We start from the raw sequence: 22,086 nt of genomic DNA, 5'->3' as shown, positions 1-22,086 counted from the left end.
GAAAAGATGATCACTGTAGTTGTTTGGTTAACAAAGAACAAAAAGGGTGATAAAATAAATAAATATAGACTTCTGAATTCGTTTTACCACAACCATCAGCAAAATGGGGCTTGCAAGCTGCCCGGCCATTCATAAGAGATTCTTGAAGGATGAGGGGGGAGACACAGCATTACAGAACTGTAAAAAAGATTGCCCATTAAAAAATTTCTTCGAGTCTAGTTCCTCGACCCACAACATTTTATGGTCGTGGGCAAATAGGTTTACAAGACCTGGAATATATACTACTACTCGAGGAACAAAGAGCAAACCCGCCTGTACAGACTCAGATCTGTAGTAATAATTAGTTGACCTAGAACTCAAGTCCACAAAATTGTATATACATACTACGTGTTGCTGGGTTTGCTTCTTCTCAACGCTGCTCCAGTTTCTTCTATAGCCCTGGCCGCAATAGGTGGAAATCAAGGTGCCTCCTCTGAGATCACCTGGCAACCCAAGCGTTGAACAAAGTCCTGCAGCTACATCAATGGATTCAACCTTCTTACTGCATATTATAATCATGTGTTTGAGTAAGTAGAAGGAAGATTATTTGCATGTGGATATTGCATCTGCAATGAATCAACTTGGGGTGTGGCAGTAAATGCTGGCTCGAGTTTCTCATTTACACTCTTCTTCGGCCTCTTCAACCTCTTGGGTCGCTGTGACTGTGGCTCATCATTTAGAAAAGAATCATCCAATTCATAGTCCATTGATGTAGAATTCAGTTCATTCTTCTGTGAATTCCTTGGCTTTGGTGTAGTCTGCTTGTCAGAAGCAGGTTTCCTCTGCACAAGATATGTGCTTCTCAGTAAAAACATAAAGCAATGGACATGGAGAACGTTGCATCTAAGCCACCTTTACTTTGGCAGCGGTTAACTGAAAGCAGGGATATCCTTCAGCACCTCAGCTCAATATCAGATAATAATTGAATGCCAAAACAACATGAACAAAAAATACCAGCTTCTGTAACTTTTGACTATAGGCCATGTATTTACTCCAGAATCAAAAGGAGAGAGCCAGTACCAGGCTACCAGATCTATAAAGAATATCAAAAACAAAATGCAAGCCATAGCGACTACAGCTCACCCTTATGGTCGAGGTAACAAAATATATACGGTGGAGTTTACCTTTGATATCTCAAGGCTCTTGCATGCACTCACCTAAATCTTTCACAAACAACTCAGGGTAATTCCTTTTCACCTTTTTTTTTTTTTTCGTTCACATTTATTCAGAAGAGGAGGTGGGGGGTTCTTAATGCTACTTAATACCATATCTTGACAAAGTGGACAGTGAAACGGCCTTTTTCAAATGTAAAGGTAGAAAAGAAATTAAGGGATTGAATCATAAAAATATACTTAGAAATCACAATACCTTCTTGTTATTGGATTTCAATTTCTCTGTGTCCTCAGATGGTTCATTTCCAGTACCCTGAGTGACAGTTTCAGTCAAATCTTCTAAAGTTGCATCACCTTCTGCATCTACCCGTATGGCCTTTGTTGGTTTTTTCTTTTGTCTATCCTTGGCCTGAAAACAGCAAATTGATAAAAAGGTGATCACATATTCTATAAGCAACTTAAATTTAAGGCAACTTCTACCTCTCATTCCTTGCTTTCTAGCTCCTAATTTTACTTTTCCTTTTCTAGTGAATATTCTAAAGGCCAGTTTTACAAGGAGGGAAAGGGCAAAAACTCCTATACCAAGAGAAAATTATCAGCAATTTAACTGGGTTCTTGAAAAAAAAAATTACAACCAATACCCACATATAAACCTCACCTGCAGTGGAATTTCTCTCAACTTCTGCTCCAACTGGGCATCATCCAGAAGCAAGGACACCACATCCTCAGGAGCCAAGAGATCATCCTGAACATGACCACCTGTCATAACAAGCTGTTGCACAGTATGTTTCTGGCTTGCTCTTTGCAAAATCTTTTCCTCAACCGTCTCTTTACAAATGAGCCGGTAGACAGTAACCTACACCATGAAAAAGTACTTCAGTGTTATTCAGAACTCAAATAAAACTAAGCTGAGAATTCTATGTATAGTCAGAACTAGAAAAACCATTTTGTGTGTGCAAGCTCAAAAACTCATTTGAGTATAGGATCACTATCTAAACAAGGAAGACAATCTCAAAGGAAATGCTTGAAAAGGTTATGGTTATGCCATAAGTGAAAAGCAGATACAAAAATCTGGAGAGAACTAACATCCTTTGTCTGGCCCAGCCGATGTGCTCTATCCATTGCCTGTAAATCTAGTGTAGGATTCCAATCACTTTCATAAAAAATAACAGTATCAGCAGCTGTCAAATTAATACCAAGCCCCCCAGCTCTGGTACTCAGCAAGAATACAAAAATATCATTCCTGCAATCCCAGGAGGTAAAAAAGTTGAGAACTCACTTTCAAAATGAGATATTGACAAGAAAGGGGTGCTCTTCAAAACAATCATCACACAGCAAAGAAAATAACAACCTGAGCTGGAAGTCTCTGACCATATCCCGACGATCCATGATGGTGGACGACCCATCAAGTCTAAGATACCTATATTTCCTATAATTCATGTAGTCCTGCAATTGTACACAAGTTAGCACCAAAACAAATTTCCTAAAAAAATGGCAAGAAGAAAAGTCAACTAATTGACCTAATCATAATGGAAACTGTAGCTCAAGCACAAATTATGTCATTTGAAAGCAAAATGCAGATAAGATGGACATAAAGGATAAGAGAAATTCAAATATATATTAGTGACACTAAGAGGCTATTTCTAAACATAGAAAATCCAAATCAATACTGAAGTCATCATCCATGGCGACAATCACCACAAACCATTTTATGAAATAAACAGATCATGTAATATGGAGTCTTGCCATTGAATATTCAAGAGCAAGTTCCAACTTGCTTTTCTTGAAAAAGAAGACTATTGTAGCCCATACTGATGTTGGATTACAGCAACAAATGCCAGCCACTTATATGCACAAAGCTAATCAAATGTATACCAATTCGGCTAAACTAATATGGCTGTACATCAAGTCATAAAAACAAAGAAAGAATAAGCCTCAACTAATTTACAAAATAAATCAACTCAACTGTGCCTTAATCCCAAAATAATGTTGTTTTACCATGAGCATATTTTCTACAAGATCCTCAGAAATAACTTCTCGTCTCCTTGGTACCCTTGTAATGACTATAGTGAATAACTGGAAAACTACATGTACCTCAAGAATATTTAGCATTTTTGTCATTTGTGCAAACAATAGAACCCGGTGGTTTTCAGCTCGCAATCGTTTCAGTAAAATATCAAGTGTTTGAAGCTTTCCAGAATCCTATATAAAAAACAAATACAATCCAAATATAAGCATTACAAAATACAATTTTGATTTGATTAAAAGGACATGAGAATCAGAGAGGTTTGCACCGTGAGCAGCTTTGCAGGGTCAAAGCTTTGCATGGGGGGGCAAGAACCGAAAATCTTGTATGTCAACTGAAGAGCAGGTTGTGAAACAGGTAGTTCAGATTCAATCTCCTGAACTAAAGGATGAGGACCCTCTGGCTTTCTGGGTCCATTAAATTCAGATGTGCGTGCAAACCCAATTAACAACCTCTTGACCCTGGGTTGGTGCAATTCTTCCATCATTTGGTAGGCAAAGTTTCTGTCTGAGCATTGGCCATCAATCTATGTAGGTGAGAAAACATTGGTATATTAATAAAATGTTCAAAGGTTAACAATTCTTTAATGATTAAAAAATAGACAATCTGAGAATCCAAATATACCGGTGGGGCTCTAGTCCGTGGGATGGACGTGTAAGTTGAATGAAGGAGCTTAATGCTGGACAGAAGCCTGTCCTGATGAGAGTTAACTAGAGCCTTAAACGGATTATCAGCAAGGCCTGTTGCAATTTTCCTTTTTAGGGTATCTGTCTCAGATCTTGATGGCATCAATAACATTCGTGTGACAGCTCGTACTTTACATTTCTCAAGGTGATTGCCATTGTCATCTTCCATGTCTTCCATGAGCAAGTCTATGGTTCCATCCAAAAATTGTTGGCCCTGTCTCATAATAGAAAACAACAGCCTCTCCATAAATGAACTAGTTGCCAGAAATGCAACCTCTGCTGGCGACAAATCCATCAAATGGGTAAAACCAAACGTCCCACTCTTAATAAGCAATCTATCTGAGATATTGTCCTGTGCAAATACAGACCGATACACATTTTCTGGAGAGAATATGTTAAAGTGCTTTTGAAATGACTCTCTGCCAACACCACGTCCAATCGCTGAGCAAAGAACCTCGGAACTTTGGACAATCTCATTGTGGACTACTTTTGGCACCTGGGTGGGAAAAGTGTTGCAGTGTCAAAAATTATCATGGCTACTGCTTTGAAAGGAAACTACAGTTGTAACCATGGAGACTTTACTCTTCTAGTTTTGAGTTTGTCAAAATATAACAATTTTTTTCTAATCACAGACAACTCAAGAAAGTACCTTGTACGTGATAGGATTTCGACCTCCTGAATAATGTATGTCCTCCAACTCCCCAAAAGGAGGGGGAAGAAAAGAATTGGGAATCTCTCCAAAATAGAAATATGTGCTTCCCTCATTCCTTTCAAACAACTCTGGATGGTTGCAAACCTACCATCAAAAAAATAGAACATTCAGTTCTTTTGTAAATAGACAATAAAATAGCATATTGTTCAAAGGTTTGCACAACATAATTACATAATAAAAACATTATGGAGTGGAATGTAAGAAACCCCCGGCAAAATAATAGGCTACCTTTCTCAGCTGAATGACTATGTTCATGAGATTCATAATTTTCTTCTCATTAAGATGTCCACGATTGCTATCAAACAACTCAGCAAGAGATATCTTGTTCTTAATAGCTTGATAGAAAGCTTGTTGTCGAGAGCTCAACTTGCAGTGCACCATAACCTCTGTTTTCCTTGTTAACTCGGAAATCACATCTTTCTTCACTCGACGCAGCATAAAAGGCTTGAGAATTGCATGCTGTCAAAGGTAAAGACCAAGACACAAGTCAGATACCATGGGGGGAGAAAACAGCACTGCGAGTTTAGAAAAGGGTAAGAGAAACTATATATCATAAACTGTTTAGGAAAAACCTTTTTGACTAAAAACAGTCCACTGACTAGCATTCAATTAACATAGAGAATTGCTCTAACCAGCACGCATAAAAAGTTACAAGGTTACATGTGGTGCTGACTGAATTCCAAGAAAACATGGGAACACATAAAAACCAAGCAATATCAGAGAATTGCAATTACTTGTGTCTCTAAAACATCAAGAGCCATGCATAAGCCCCGCACTAGCTTAACAAAAATTTGAAGGATCCATGAGGCAATTCATTGTTTTAGAACAGTTCGATGTTTAGGTTTCATTTTTTGAATGATCCCTTAGTATTCTGCATCAGATTCTAATGCTACAGAATTGTGCAGGATGCACATCTAACAAACATTTTATTAATCATGCTGGCAATGGAAACCTACGAAAAGCAATAAAGCATACTCACCAATCTGTTTAGCTGGTGTTCATTTAATGTACCCCCATGTTCTGCATGGTTCTCAATTCTGAAAACAAAATAAAAGTTCAATTTTAGGTCTAGTATGCTCTGAAAGCAAGCATGCACTTTAGCAAAAGAAACATACCCTTTAGAAAACCACTCATTGAACTGTTCATGGCTGTCAAACAATGTCGGCATGATGAAATGCAGAAGGGCCCACAATTCTGCCATGTTATTCTGAATAGGTGTACCAGTCAGCAGCAAGCGATTACGACAATTAAAACTGAGCAATGTCTTCCATCTTATACTGTCAAAAGTATCCAGTCATCAGATGAGAGTAAAAGCATAGTATGACTTCTCTCTTTTTTGTATGCTTTGGAAAGACATGAAGAACAAATGACATCAAGAACAGTTCAAATGAGAGCACAAGTAAAACTCATTTAAACAAGGTGCTGCTCTTTGAATGACGATTAATGAGGAAAATCTAGTAAGCAAAATCTGGTTATAGAGTTAAGAACCTGTTAGCACTTTTAATAGCCTGGGCTTCATCTAATACCATGTATTGCCATTTCACACGCCGAAAATACTTCTCATCAGACACTAGCAATTGGTAGCTGGTAATGATAATGTGAAAACCAGCATCCCTGGCAAGAAAGAAAATGATTGATTATTAACATCAGAACAAAGCATGGCAAATGCTTAATTTAGTGACATGAGAAATAGAAGCAAAACTTCTTTGAATGAAAAGCATCTTGGGAGCTGGCTTAAGACACAAAATGAGAGTAACTATAAAAAACACCAAAGGCTTAGTTTGTAGGAAACAAGTTTATAACCCAAAACTCTAAAGCATCCAAGGTGCTTGCAAAGGCAATTATAATATGCATATTGATTTTCTAACTAAAGTGAAGTTGAATTTCCAATGGCTGTAACCTCATAAAAAATAATGCAGAGAGGAGAATGTAGTTTGATTTCAGAAATCAGAGCCTGTAACCTCATAAAACTCCTAGTCATTTCTGAACAAACAAAACCCTAAGAGTTCCTAAAAATCAACTGAAAAAAAATCCAAAAAGGAAAATTATGAAGTGGTCCTCACTAGCACCTGTTTTATCTTGATGCACGTTGACCATATCTAATTATGTGATCAGCCCAGTGAGTGTCAAATCCACTCCATTGAACTACCCATTATTTTGTCTTCAAGAAATCAATGGATGGCCATTACAAGAAAATTACCTTCGGTAAAGGCGCTTTGGATTAATGTTTTTCCTAAGTACCGTCCGCTCTTGAAGCCCGCCCCAATACGGAAGGGTTTTCAAGTCAGGGCAGAAGCGACTGATTTCATCAGCCCAGTTATTCAAGACAGAAGCTGGAGCAACAATCAGAAAAGGACCCCAAATATTTTTTTCCTGTGTGCAGCAATTTAGTGCAAGGCTATTAAAAAAACATGCTGAAATGTATTAATGTACCACAACTAGAATAATCACCTCAGCTAAATGAGCCAAGAATGCCATGGCTTGAATAGTCTTTCCAAGGCCCATCTCATCAGCAAGTATACCATTTAAACCCTGAGACAACATGAACTACTATGAGATGATTTCAATGGAAAATTTTATCTAGTACTGATGTTGAGTTTACCTTACCTGCTCATAACAATTAACCAGCCACTGAAGACCCTTCAACTGATATTCTTTGAGGCTACCTCTAAACAACTCTGGTGCCTGAACTGTTGATGTAACAGGCATGGTGGAGCTGCAAGTATTGGTAATAATAAGCTCATTAAAGTGATGCAGAAATTCAAAAGGAAAACATGATAAACCAAAAAAAAAATCACAACTAATACTATTAAGAAAGGGGGCACATTAAAAAAAACATTTACGGTGTCTGCAAATCAATGTTGCTAGATCCTGCAACTGAGGCATCATTTATAGGTCCCTCAATATCAACAGCTTCACGCAGCTTTGAACACTCTATATCAAAAGCACTTGTTAACAATTTCTGCTTTGAGACTGCATCTTGAGCAGCTTTGAAAGCCTCTTTTCTCAATTCAGCGTCCTCAGGATCTTCTTCCTGATCATCAGGCCCTGCTTCAGCAGTGCTCAAATCCATTCCTTGATCATCTGTCATTTCATCTCCAATTGGCAAAGCTTCTGAGGGCTGTGAACTTGGTTTGTTTGACATGAAATGACTGTAGAGTTCTGTTTGTTGTATGAGAAAATTGAGCCTTTGCTGCTGTCTTTTTGCTTCCCTGAGCTCTTGTTCACGCTTCAAAGCTTCTGCTGCTTCTCTTTCCTCCTTTTTCCTCACCTCTGCCTACGAGGGAAGGTATTTGAACATTGCAAACAATTAGAGAAGGAATTAGTAAATAACCAAAGAAAAAGCCAAGGATGACTTTTTATAAAACAGTTTTTCAGTTGTTAACTTGTATGTTTACATCGCAGAAAAATATTAATCACTTGGATTAGAAACAGATGTCAGTAAACTGCATCCCACTAGAGCTCCCAATAGATGAAAAAATATCCACCAGATTAGTAACCAGGTTGTTTATTCAATTTCCATAGGACCACATCTCTAATGATAAGAGGATTTAAGCTAAAAAAGTCCATCATGCAGATATGTAAAATGGACTCCTAACAGGTTAAATTTGGAATAGTCTTGCTGTTAAACAATGTCACTTGATGCAACCGCTTGCAAGATTAGAATCTACAGCCATACTGGTAAGGTTGAGACATTTACTATCATACCAACCAATGATCTCTGGATAACAAGAGTGTCTGTTTCAGCACACATTTAAACACTCCACAAACAGAGTAACAGAAGCCACGGGGAAGAGATAAAAGAGTTTCCACGTGTGAATGTACTCCTATACCGTGTCATATTCAGAACTCTTAATTGCAACACAGCACTCGCCTAGAAGATGACAGTGTCCATTACATTGAAATGAAAACAGAGCAAAAGTTCAGCAAGGAAACAGAAAGTACCATCTCCTTATCCACTCGCTTCCAAAACAGCAGCATATCTCTAGCTAACTTCCTAGTGCGAATCGGAGCACCCTTCATTATTTTGAGTGATCTGCTAACCTTCATTTTGACCTGGAACATAAAAGGAATTGTTACTTAAACATACAAGCCTAGTACTATAAAGCTGAAATAAAGAGATCATCCATAGATACAAAAAAAATGCAAGTAAAAACTGCATAAGCCATATGACATGTACGTGCCTCTCTTTGACAATTTTCTGAGAACCTCTTGGCATCAATAAGTTGCTTTCGATGCAACGTAGTGAAAATCCTATGGTGCTTAGGTATGTCTCTTCTGACAATGTTTACCCAAACCTTACCAATCTTCTCCATTTCCTCCCTCTCAATGATGGAAGGGTCTTTAATTATCTTTGGCTTCTTAGGTAGACCCCGCTCAATGATCTGCATCTCAGGAAAATAGAAGATAATAATAATAAATAAAAAAAGGTTCGTCATCAACTCTGAACTGGAACAAAAAAAATCCTTCCCATAGCCTAATCACAGTTCAAAGGAAGGACAAACCTCATATGTGTCTCCTTTCTCCAAAACCTTAACATAGTAAACCTGCATTACACCACCCTCTGACAAAATAGAGCGTCTTATATTTCCAGCTGCCCCTTCTGGGATTGTGGAATTCAATGCCTCTTCAGATATCTTGAGACTGAATTTCTCAGCTGAGCTAGAAGCTGTCAATGCCTTCAATCTTGCCTGAAGTGATTCGTATTGTGATTGGGGCTCCCCCATCCCTGCTTGGCTTCTAGGCCCAAACCTTTTATCATTGGCTATCATTGCTGCCAAGGAACCCAAATCTAAGGTGCCCTTCAAGTAAAATTCCTCCACCCGCATATCTGAGAAGCTTGGCAAGTTCAATGATGCTGCAAGCTTATCATAAGAGGGGGGTATCCTATAAGTGACACCATCCCCAATATCCAAATAAGGAGGTTCATAGTATATTCTGCAAAACATTTGGAAAAAAAATTAACTTCAGAGCAATCAAAAAATGAAAACAATAATCATGCAAAAATTCATCCATTCCAATGCTCATAATGCCAGAACATACTTGGGTGTAAACTCTGGTTCATGGTAGTCTCTGCGTTTTGACAGAGTAATGTCATTGGCCCATTCAGATGTTGTTTCAATATCATGTAACCCTCCTCGCTGCTCACTCCCAAGCTTCCTAGTTTTTGAACCGCCCAAACTACTCTTTGGAATGGGAATCCCCATACGGGGAGGGGGAGGAGCAGGACTTGGCAAGGGATCCTTAAACCTCCTCTTGTACTTCTGAATATGTTCTCCCAGCATTGAGCGATACTTATCCTCTGTAATGCGTGCCCTCAAATGTCTATCTTCCTCCTCTCCCTCGCTGTTGTTATACCGCCTCTTTCTCTTCTCCGAATTCAATTCCCTCTCTGATAGATTCCTATTAACAAAATTCGCCATTGCTCCACCTATACGTAGCCAACCACATTGCACAAAAACATAAATACACTTCTCTCCAGCTCAATCCACCTCCGAAAATCAAAGTTTTCACGAACAATAGACTCATACAGACAAAGAGAGTATGAAACTCAACAGTTATATAGCATACAAAAAGGCATAAAATCCAACTGGGTCCTTGTAATTCCAATCGAAATAGAAAATAAATCATTCAAAACAACAAAATTAAGTTACCTTGGCTACCTCTGCTCTCATCCTGACTACTACTCCCATAATAATCAAATTCATCATCAGGTTGTGGAACTCTGAAGTTCACCAAAGACTAAAAACAAAAGGAAAAAAGAAAAAGAAAACCCAAAAAATCAAATACCCATTAACCAAAAACAAAACAAAACACACAAATTCAGCAAAATTCAATAAACCCATCTCACCGAATCCCAAAATTAACAAATTAATCCAATCTGAAAAAACCAAAAAAGGTGGGTAATTCAAAAAACTAAAAAGAACCCAATTGAGAAAACCAAAAACCCATGTGAACAAACCTCAAGATTGAACAAATTGGAGTAAGAAAGCGAGTCCTTGGCTTGTCTCCTGTTGTCCATGAAAGCTTAGGCTTTTGAAGAACATAAGACAGACTTTTGTTCTCTCCTTTTCTTTTGAAGAGAGAGAGAAAAAAAATAAAATACGAAACCCTAATAGGAATTGTGTTATTATGAGAGAGAAGAAGAAGAAGCGAGGAGAGAAGAAAGGTTAGGGGGGTGCGTAGGATAGTGAGAGAAAGAGAAGGACCGTAGCCCGTAGGTGACACAGACGGTGCAGGAAGCATCGCAAAGTGCTAATGTGCGCCGTGTGGGTGCCATTTTGCTAACGTTTTTCTTGTCATGATTTTTTCTTTTTCTTTTTTTCCTTTAATTTTAATTTTCTTTAGGCCTTCAAAGTTGAAGGAGATTGAAGAGATTTCATTCTCTCCAAACAGAAGGGAGATGGAGACAGTGAGAAGTTGTGATTTGGTACAGTTAACGGTAGATTAGAGGGATCGTGGTGTTTCTTGGACTGACTTACACGTGGCAACCACTGCCCACGCTGGAATTTCAAAGCTTAAAAGGTTAAAAACAGTAATATTGCATAAAAAATTAAAGTAAGAAAAATATATATTTCTCTATCTTAAAATTTTAATTTGGATGTATTTTATATTTTTTTATTTATAATCATTCCACTATTTTTTAAATAAATAAAAGCATGAACAATAAAATTTTTATTTTGAATATAAATTTTTTTTAGTGAAATTATTTTTTATTTATTTATTATACTGAATTTAACTTTTATTATAAATCCAATGTAAATATTTTTATTTACTAATGTATATTTTTTATTATAATATTTAATAGGGTAAAAAAAATTAATGGATATAAGATACTATTATAAATTATGATTTTTGATAATTTAAAAAATAAATATTTATGGTCTTGATTTATTTCTAGTATTTTCAATAAATAAAAAATTATTCCTCATTCCCAAAAAATTAAAAAATTAAAAAATTAGTTTTATTTGGTAAACATATTTTAAGTGTCTGTATTTTTTTTATATACACATATAAATATCTAAAAATTTTCTCCAATGATTGCAAAAAAGAACGAACAGCATGAAAACTTATGAGCCATATACCACGAATCGCCTACTGGAATGATACCTTTATGTTTGTAAAAAAATAAAATTAATATTTAAGAACTATCACACCACCAACCATGCATGTTTTTTTTGAAATTATTTTTAATAGAAATATATTAAAATAATATTTTTTATATTTGAATATAAAAAATAAAATAAAATATTAATGTCATATTTTTTCAGATAAAAAATAATTTAAAAACACTTTAAAAAATGATAGAAATTAAAAAACAAACATACTCTCAAAAAATCTATTTAACAATTCATGATAGTAATATTTATGTTATGTAGTGAATAGTATTTGTATTTTTCAGATGACATTACATCTTTTGAGTCGCGATGGTAAAGTAGTATCAGCAACTAATATAATTATAAGATATTACTTAAGTTCCAAAGAAATAGGATAAATTATTATGATATAATAAATAAAAATATTTAATAGTTGGCAACTTAAGCAAGTAGAATTGTAATACCTTTGAATATAACCATGTGATTGTTTTTCAAAGTTTTTTTATTTAAAAATATATTAAAATAATATTTTTTATTTTTTAAAAATTATTTTTAATATTAATGTATTAAAATAATCTAAAATATCAAAATTATATCAATTTTAAAAAATAAAAAAATTCTTTTAAAATAAAAAACAAATATGATGATAATCATCCATTTTTACATGTTGTAATTGTCAAAAAGTAAAAACAAAGCTTACCAGCCACCATGTTATCATACACGGGTACTAAAATGATACTTGAAAGCTACCAATCCCTCTGTACTATATTAACGTTAGGATATTTATTGATATGGCATATATCGTGTATAATAATTAAGTTGTTGATTGCCATGTAAAGTATTTTGCCGACAAGTAATTAGGGTGTAAATGTGCTGACAATTAGGCTAATGTGTGTTTATAAAAATTGTTAACTGAACAAAATGGTTGACCAAGGATACACCACAGGTTAAGTTAATATTTAAAATAAAAAAAAATAGTTGTTGCTAATATTTTTTTAATAAAAAAATTAAATTAGATTGTTTTAATGCGACTCAGTTGATTTGATAGATTCAAAAATAAATTAAATTAATGATAAAAAATTGTTTGACTCGAAAAATTTAAAATAATATATTTTTAAAAATATTACGATTTTAAAATAATATATTTTTTAAAAATATTACGACAACAACATACTAGACTGATCCAAGTCAACATATATTAACTTGTTAAATTCATGATATCATTCATAAAATTATGATAACCTAATATAAAGCAAATAAAAATAAAATACAAAGATTAATTCTCAACAAATCTAATATTGAATAATGAAAATGAAAAAAAATTGATTAAAAAATGACATAAATAAAACAATCCAAATCAAATATAGTTGACTCTCCAAATTCATGACCTTAATTATATGACCAAAATAATCTCATAAAAAATAAATCAAAAACTTATTTTAGCTTAATATGTCAAACTCACGATTCAAGTCATAAAATTATCATGGCCTCCTGTAAAGAAAATCAAAACAAATTATAAAGTTTATTTCTCAATCAATTCGTTATATAAAAAAAATCATTCTGAAAATAAAACACTAAAACAACTTGAGTCTACCTAGATTGATTAGAAAAACTCATGATCTAAATTATAATTATAAAGTATAATTTTTAATTAATTAAATGTTTTATCGTAAAATTAAAAAGAATAATGATTAAAGAAAAAAATAAAACTCAACCTAACAAGATCAACCCATCAAACTCGCGACATAATTTATAAGATTACGATAATTATATAAAAAATAAATTACAATAAATTATAAAATTTAATTTTTAATAAATTAAATATCTTAAAAAACAAAAAAAATAAAAAATATATAATATTATCATAATAAATAATGTTTTATGATGTTGTGCACAACAAAAACATCTATTTTAACTTTTTATTAATGTTAATGCTAATAATTTTTATTTGTAAATGACCAAAGGAGCTAAAACCAAAATTCATTAGCTACAAACTTGAAGCCTAATGCGACCATGTCGGCATTGTTTGTGTTTTGCAGTGCAAAAATACTTTTGAAGAATTTTGTTTTTTTTTTAATTAGTTTTTTAATATTTTTAAATAATTTTAATATGATAATATTAAAAATAAATTTTTTAAAAAATAATATTTTAATAAATCCTTTTAAAATATTTTAAAAAATAACTACTACCATATAAAATCTAAAGAAATTGAAATGTTAGTTTAAGTACTAAGAAGTCAACTTATTGTTATTTAATTAACAAAAATTAAATGACAGAGGAATTAGTGAAGGAGGGGAAATCATTTCTCCCTTCCTCACAAATCACTGTTCAAGAACAATGATTTTTTTTTCAATTATTTAATATTTTTTTACTTTTGATTTGATCATGTTGTGTTAGATTTATTTAGAATTCATTTTTTTTTTCGGTTGATGTCATGTACTGGGTGCTCATTGTGTCATTAAACAAACTTGACTCTCCGCTAATTTGAAAAAATTGAATATAACTTTACTAATATAAAATAATTAAGGTTTTGAGGACTGAAATGGAATAATTGATAAATATTCATATCCTTTTCGAGGACTAAGTTCCAGGTATAGAGGAGAGAATAAGCCTCGCTCTTTTTGCATTCCTCGATTTTGTTTTTGATTGAACCCTCCTCTATCTCCTCTTTTTTTTTTTTTTTTGGGATTGAATTTAATGGTTTTTTTCAATTGGCTACATATCCATAATGCTGAGGAAAAATTACAGGAGTTATTAACAGTTTGATTTTAAAAAATAAAAGTAAATTCGGTTGATATACAATTAAGAATTGAAAACTAAAATTAAAGTTGAAATAAGTATGAAAACCAGGGTAAACAAGTAAGGACAATTTTTTAGTTTTATTTGATTTATATATTAAATTTGGTTATTATTATTTTGATTGCTATTTGTATTTGTATTTTTTAATTTTATTTTTAATATTTTGTTTCATTTTATTTTTGTGTCAAATTTAATTCTGATTATTTTAATTGCTATTTTTTTCTTCATATCTTTTTTTAAATTATTATTTTGTTTATTTTATCATTCAACGTTGGGTTAATTGAGAATTACACTTCATAATATTTTTGATGTGGTGATCTTGGTCTCATGACCTTGGTTATGGTTATAAACTGTTAACATGGATTGAAATCAATCTTTTTTTTGTATATATTTATTTACATAAATTTTCTTTTATAATTTCATCTTTCAACATTGAGTTTATTAAAGATTGAGTTTTGTAATTTATTTTGTTTTTTTTTCTATAATATTATCTTAGTTCATAACTTGGATCGTATGTGTAGTGAGTTTATCCTAATTACTTTGATTATTTTTTTCAAGTAATTTTTTCAATATTAAATATTTTTTTGACTTCACCCTTTAATATTTTATTTATACGAGAGTTACATTTCATTTTTTTTTTGTCATTTTGCCTTCTAGTAGGCCATCAGGCCATCCAGCTCGCATCATTTGACTTGCAAGGATTGGTGGTTTTTGGGGTGTCTTTTACTATTTTTTTTTACCCTTGCATGTCTGGATTATTGAAAATTACACATCGTTATTTTTTTATTTATACGAGAGTTACATTTCATTTTTTGTTGTCATTTTGCCTTCTAGTAGGCCATCCAGCTCGCATTATTTGACTTGCAAGGATTGGTGGCCATAGGGTTTGCATGTGTTTTGTTTTTTTGGGGTTTCTTTTACTATTTTTTTTTATCCTTGTATGTCTGGATTATTGAAAATTACGCATCGTTATTTTTCTTAATTTACTTTTTACGAGGTTAGTTTAGCCTCATAATTAACTCAAGTCACGAGTTTGTGATGCTAGTTTGTGCTATGTTTATTTTAATTTTAATTTTTTTATTTTATCATTTAATATTAGGTTATATTGAAATCTAACTTTTTTTTTACAAGCGTTTTTCTATAAGTGATTATTATTATTTTTTATTTTTAAATTAGATCCATCTATTGCATTTTTTTCTTATAAAATTAAATAAAATTATTTTATTAAATCCAATACTATCCATGTTTTAAGTAAGGATTTTTTTTTACCTCTTTAAAACATGCTAGTAGTGCATGCATATCCTTTTTTACATTACCAAAACATAGACCCGAGACACGACAAATCACGGGTCACTTGTCTTTAATCTCAAAGTTCACGCTCCCATTAACTTTTTTAAGATGTGATATATCGATGCTCGATTAGCCCTTAAATTTTTGTAACATACAAATTATTGTAAGATGTGATATTTATTGTAAAAGACAGCATAAAGATAACAGTACATCTCATATTCTTAAAACATTAAAATTATATTTTGGTCCTTAAATTTCTATTTTTTTACATTTAATCCTTGACTTCACTTTTTTTTCCAAACAAGTCCTTGCAAGTCTCTATTTTTTTCTTCCACTTTTTAACCAAAATATATGGATAAAACTGGAAAAAAATAATCATAATAGATACAATAGAATGAATTTTATTTTAAAGTAACAACTCATTCCCTGAACTTCTTAATAGTTTTTAGATGACTAGATTAATAATTCATGTATGGCATTATTTTTTATAATTATAGTTGGTGTCATCATGATTTTATTGTTTTTTTCTATAATATCATATATCTATTCTAAGAATCTGAAAAAAGTTTGTGATTTGATATGTACAAATTTAATTGAAAAAAAAATCAAGTTAGGGACTAAATTATATTTACTATAAAATATAATGACCTCAAAAATCCAGTTAAGGTTTTTCTGTCAAGAAATAAAATACAACTACCGGATTAAAAAAAATCAAAGATCTATCTCTCTCTCTCTCTATATACATATAACATGAAATGGCCAAAAACAACATATACGACTGTCTTCTTATTCCCCTCTATCTCTCAGGCAAAATAATCAAACCCAAGATTGATTCCCAAAAGCGATCGATTTTGTTGAAATACGGATTTATCGTAATGAAATAATAAAATCGATTTAAAGAATGCTGAGAAGATTGCGTGAGGGATCATTACGATATTACGGATTGTAGCCATGTAATATTACGGATTGTAGCCATGTAGAGGATGATGAGATGGTTGCACGCATGTTGGAAGAAGAGCTTTCGTAGGTTGCAGTGACTGAAGAAAAATGGGTATTCACATGGTGGAGAAGAGCACTTGCAGGCTTCTGTTGACGAGCATGATTGGCCGGCGATTGGCAATTTACACCGACGAGGAACTACTATTCAGGTTTATGGCTAATATTATCCGTTTGCTTTGTTTCATTTTTGTGGGATGGAATTTCTTCTGTTGGTTTCACTTGATGTAGTCACAAAGAATCAGATGATGCAGTACCCTCTAGTTCATGCTCGAGTCCTGCCAATGGGGGAAGTGTATTACTAATTATATATTCACCGGAATTTACGATGTAGTCGCCGCTCTATCTTTTTATTGCATTTTTTCCCCACCAATTACTCTTTAATGTCCAGGTGATTGCATTCATGAAGTATCCAGTGCATGTGAAAAAAAACAAACGGTGCGCTTTTATTTTTATTTGAAATGCTAAAACGGCAGAAGTTATAATTTAATGACAATCCAGTATGAGCACAAGGACTGTTTAGATCTCTTGTACTTGCCTAGCTGCATTTCATTGCAGGTTGAAAATTTATTATGGCTAACGAAACCTGCTTAGTGCCTACTTTAAAAAATTAACTAGTGATATGAGCAACGAAGGATTCCATCTCCATGCGAGAAACTCCTCCTTCAGCCGCGGATCCTCGCACGGACTCCCCCATTTCTTCTGCTCTCCTTCTCATCTCATCACCTTCTGTCGATGCCATTAGCTTTTTCACGGCACTTTCAACAATCTTTGACATTGCAATCTCATCTCTTAGCTTCCATTCCTTAACTACAACTCCAATCTTGAGGATTTTTGTTATTAGAACTGCGTTTCTTGATTGATCTGAGTGCATAGGCCAAGCAGCAATTGGCACTCCCATGGCAATACTTTCCATGCAAGAATTCCATCCACAATGACTCATGATCCCTCCTGTTGCCGGGTGGGCTAAAATCTCTAGCTGGGGTGCCCATTCCCTCAGCACTAGTCCTATCCCATCCACTGAATCCTCGTACCCTTCTGGGAGTTCTGCTCTTCTCTCTTCTCAGTTGAAAACATCTCCTTTGTCAGCATCTCTTAGTGCCCAAATAAACTTTTGTTTGCTTTCTCTCAACCCAATTGCCAGCTCCTCTTCTTTTTTGATCTCTCGGATATTGTCACGGGATTGATAGGTCCTCAAGCCCAGTGCTTAATGCCTTCCTTGGCTGTTTCTTTCTCAAGCAAATCCGTATAAGCACCTTCTACCAGTTGACAAGTGTTGTAAACACAGCCAGTATTGAACTTTTGGTAATTAGATTGACAAGCAAAAAAATCAGCAAGCTCGGCAGTAAAACACCCTTCAAGAGAAGGAATATCCTGTGGAAAGTACAAATCATTATCCTCCATAATATTCTTCCCTTGCTGTTCCCATGCATACGAGGAAACAGTAAAAGCAGACACACAATGGAAAATGTCCGTAAGACTCTACATTAGGGAGTAAATGAGCTTCTTGAATCACAGACCCCATTAGAGAGTCATGAATTACAATAATCTTCCTTGCTTTGCATGAAAGTGCACGTACAAGCATTGAAACAGGCTCTCTGTAAGATGAGACGAGGCATTGAAAGCAGGTTGCAAGTGAGAAGGGAACTTGATTTTGGCATTTGGATTGGGAGGAGGGCAATGAAAAGGAGGGATCTCAATATCATGGAAATGGATACTCGCTGCGGCGTCTGGATCCCAACCGTGCACGCGCTACTTGGCCTGACGATTGTGGGTGGTGGCGCCGACATAGTGGACCTGGATGTTATAGGATAGGACGAGCCTGGAGAGTTGGAGGAGCTGGTTGTGATGGCCTTGTGCTGGAAAGGGCACCACGACCACAACAACTTGTGTTTTTTCAGTGATGCCATGGCATGGTTGGTTCTGCTGTTGGTTTGCCATGGCCATAGAATAGAGGATGGATATGTTTGAAATGGGCTAGCTCTGAATTTAAGGTTTTATGGGTGGTTTTGTGTTGGGCGATGGGCTTTATATAAAGGTTATCCGATGATCTGGGATGATAGTCAAGTGCATGTTTTTCAGTGTGGTAGAGATAGAGAGGGGGGTTGTATTTTAAATTATTTTTTTATTTAAAAATATATTAAATAATACCTTTTATTTTTATAAATAAAATTAAAGTTTTGACCAGTAATATTTTAACCAAACCCACACTAAAATGAAGTGGTTTCTTGTGTTAAATGCAAGTGGACCTTCGTTCACACACGCACACATATGGAAACAACGCTTTAGCATGGGGAAAGACGTTGTTATTAAAAATCAAAGGGGATCATTAAGTTAAGCTACAGGTGACTCTTACAGCTATATTTTGGAGAAACCGAAGCTGCATTGGGTGGTCTCCTCTCTGCATATTAAGGAGGCGGTCTACTCTCCCACCATAATGCTGCTTGATAAATATTCTGTGTCGCCGCTTGGGCAGCGGAGCAGACGTTGTTATTAAAGAACATCGCTGCGTGCATGACTTTTACAACCACAGCAGCAAATTAAGGAAGGAGGGCAGGCAGGCTACTCTACAGTGTACAGACTGTCTTTAGGTTGTCATTCATCAAAGTGCAGGCCGGATTATGATTATCTCTCTGTTGTTGTGATGGATACTCTTTTTTTAGCATCCAGTTTCCAGGGATCCAGATGTAGCTAGCTGGAGAGAGAACAATATAACGACTCAGTCATTAGCATATACTAGTTTGTTTATTTATTCGAGCGATGCCATTCTCCAAAATATTTTTGAATATATAAAAAAATATTGAGAATATATATAGTTATTTAATATTATTATCACATACAATTCAATATGTTAATTTTAAAATTTATTTTCCTGGAATTTAAAATTAAATTATATGATAGTTGCTTTGACATAAATTAATATGCTCAATAAGTTTAAAAACAATTAAAATGATTAATAAAAAATATAATATAATTTTAAATTTTTTAAGATGATATTTTTTTAATATTAAAATATCAACATATTAATTTTTTTGAAATATCAAGAATTAACTCAATGAAATTAATTTTATTTTGTCAAATTATTCATTTCTAACATTATAAGAGCCCCAAATAAGACCAGTCAGGGCAAAATATCAAAATCAATTTCTAGTAAACTTTTATGTGAAATTATTAAATTGAAAAAAAATAGAGTCAAGTAACAAAAATAAAAAAAATCATTATAAATTACAATTACAATCCATAATAAATGTATCATTTTTTTATATTATATTTCCATAATTTTTTAATACTTTTATATTATTTCATGTGTTCGTGATTTTAAATAACATTATATAGTTTACCGAGCATCAATTTTGTAAAATCAAATCATAATTATTAAATAGAAGTAAAAGGAATTAAAAAAAGAAGAGGTTGCAAATGAAAGAAAAAATAAAATTCAAACGAAGAAAAAAACAGAACAGAAGCTAGCACTGAAGTGATTCATAGTGAATCGCGTTTCCATCTCAAATCCTTTAATGTTTCTTATTAATTTGTTAATGCTTTTATTAACCAGAGCAATGACCCGGCCTTGCTTTTGTGGCGGCTTTAGCTGATAAAAAAAAAATTATAGTTAATTTTAGCATAATGCAAATAATTAAATTTTAAGTTTTATAAATTTTAAAATTATTAAAAATTTATATAATTATTAACTTTAAAACTTATAATATGCATAAATTAGTCTATAAATAAAAAAATTATGATTTGAGATGAATCTCAAGGGAAATAATATTATCCAATCTCTTATTTGGGTTAAATTTGTTATATGGTTCGATATTATTTTGAGTAATTAAAATCAACACATCAATAAACTTATTATTATTTAAAATCAACACATCAATAAACTTATTATTATTTTTTTAAAAAATATGTTTTCATCAATTTTTATATAAAAAACAATATATTATATGTTGCGCGTGATCGGTACCATGTGACAATGAGACACCGCACCTTAAATGAAGATAAGAGGCAAGGGGTGTCGGCTGCCTCTCGTGTAAATCGACTGCAGTGGTAGAATGGAATAAGAGAAAGAAAGAGAGCATCAAGGTGAGAAACAAAGAAAATAAACTGTAGGGTCAGGATGAAATTTTAATATAAAATTCAATACATTATGGACGGTCAGATTAAAGATCAAAATAACAAAAATTAAAATTATAGTATTGTGTAATTTTCTCAAACGTTATTGATAGTAAAAGTTTCAAGTGGATTATAATCTTATAATTTTTGTTTTTCTCGTGAAAATTTTCACCTTGAAATTAATTTATGTGATAGATTATATTATTTTATTGATTAATCAATCTTAATTTCAAAAAAATGGATTGATGGTTAGATTGGTTTTCCCAACAAAATAACCTCCTTTTTTTTTGTAAAAATAATAATAATTTTCTTATAAATTCAGGCCAGAGATTTTAATATAAAATTCAATATACATTTCTTTTTATTATGAATAGTTAGATTAAAGATTAGAGATATTAAAAAAATAAAATTAAGTGTTATGTAATTTTCTCCAAACTTCTTTTGTGAATCTATTATTTATTATTTATTAATAGTGAAAGTTTTAAGTGGCATATAATCCTATAATTTTTCTACTTTTTTCGTGAAAATCTTGAAATTAATTTACGGGATAGATTATATTATTTCATTGATTAATCAGCCCTAATTTTAGAAAAAAGAATTGATGGTTAGATCGGTTTTCCCAACAAAATAACCTTTTTTTTTGTAAAAAAAAAATAATAGATTTTCTTACTTATCCAGCTCGAACCATGTAGATCAGCAAATCAATAAATTCACTTGGTAAGCTAGCTCGGACCTTATTATATGAATTGAAAAAGTTAGGAGGCACCAATGGGCTTGTGACCTTCAGCACCCTTACAAGTCCATGGCCAATGGGCTTCTACGTGACACCAAGTTTGATGAAATCTTTTTCAATACTACATGGAGAAAAATATTATTAATTAAAGGTTTTTTAAACCTTTTTTTTTATTTACTCATAATTAGTTTTAAATATCTTAATACTTTTATATTGTAGAACTTGTATTGATGACCATTTTTTAATAAAATCTAACTACTCTTAATGTGAATATATAGATCTTATTTTTAAATGAATCTTACATACGTATTTTTAAGAATGTTATTATCCGTTTTTCCTTTAATTAACCTTCCTTTTCTCCCTTCAGATAGAAAACTATCAATTTGTTTTTTTACCTCACCATGCACGCCTGTCACCCCCGTGATGCCTTACCTGTTCACTGGGCTTGCAGGATGTTCAGTGGGCTGTGGGGATTAGTAGTGG

At 33.1% G+C, this 22,086-nt stretch overlaps 1 protein-coding gene and 1 pseudogene across 3 annotated transcripts; both read right to left on the bottom strand.

Moving 5' to 3' along the window:
- Nucleotides 1–169: 169 nt before the first annotated feature.
- LOC105142259 (DNA helicase INO80) lies at nt 170–10,986 on the bottom strand. Of its 3 annotated transcripts, XM_011049798.1 has the most exons (24): nt 10,538–10,986; nt 10,427–10,456; nt 10,230–10,317; nt 9,619–10,006; nt 9,081–9,513; nt 8,760–8,960; nt 8,521–8,631; nt 7,419–7,852; nt 7,183–7,291; nt 7,027–7,107; nt 6,776–6,948; nt 6,064–6,189; nt 5,691–5,852; nt 5,555–5,612; nt 4,804–5,034; nt 4,513–4,659; nt 3,802–4,359; nt 3,446–3,703; nt 3,246–3,353; nt 2,503–2,597; nt 2,238–2,394; nt 1,810–2,007; nt 1,408–1,560; nt 170–821 (listed from the first exon to the last, which is right to left on the bottom strand). In XM_011049798.1, exons 4-24 carry the CDS (start codon nt 9,996–9,998, stop codon nt 555–557), a joined length of 4,440 nt encoding a protein of 1,479 aa, XP_011048100.1. In that variant the 5' UTR covers nt 9,999–10,006; nt 10,230–10,317; nt 10,427–10,456; nt 10,538–10,986; the 3' UTR covers nt 170–554. The 3 variants fall into 3 exon arrangements, with proteins under 3 accessions (XP_011048100.1, XP_011048099.1, XP_011048101.1); XM_011049797.1 differs by lacking the exon at nt 10,427–10,456; XM_011049799.1 differs by lacking the exons at nt 10,230–10,317; nt 10,427–10,456.
- Nucleotides 10,987–17,367: 6,381 nt separating this feature from the next.
- LOC105142271 (zeatin O-glucosyltransferase-like) lies at nt 17,368–18,704 on the bottom strand (annotated as a pseudogene).
- Nucleotides 18,705–22,086: the final 3,382 nt, after the last annotated feature.

The sequence above is a fragment of the Populus euphratica genome, unplaced genomic scaffold (genome assembly GCF_000495115.2).
Source record: "Populus euphratica unplaced genomic scaffold, PopEup_1.0 scaffold138.1, whole genome shotgun sequence".
In the NCBI taxonomy this organism is placed as follows: domain Eukaryota; kingdom Viridiplantae; phylum Streptophyta; class Magnoliopsida; order Malpighiales; family Salicaceae; genus Populus; species Populus euphratica.
This window is presented reverse-complemented; position numbering and strand designations above follow the sequence as displayed.

Coding starts and splice junctions, on each gene's coding strand:
- LOC105142259 (XM_011049797.1), bottom strand. CDS start 10,597: ATGGACAACAGGAGACAAGCCAAGGACTCGCTTTCTTACTCCAATTTG. Junction 8,961..9,080: donor AGAAAGGAGACACATATGAG/GTTTGTCCTTCC, acceptor CCTGAGATGCAG/ATCATTGAGCGGGGTCTACC. Junction 5,035..5,554: donor AACACCAGCTAAACAGATTG/GTGAGTATGCTT, acceptor TACCTTTGACAG/CATGCAATTCTCAAGCCTTT.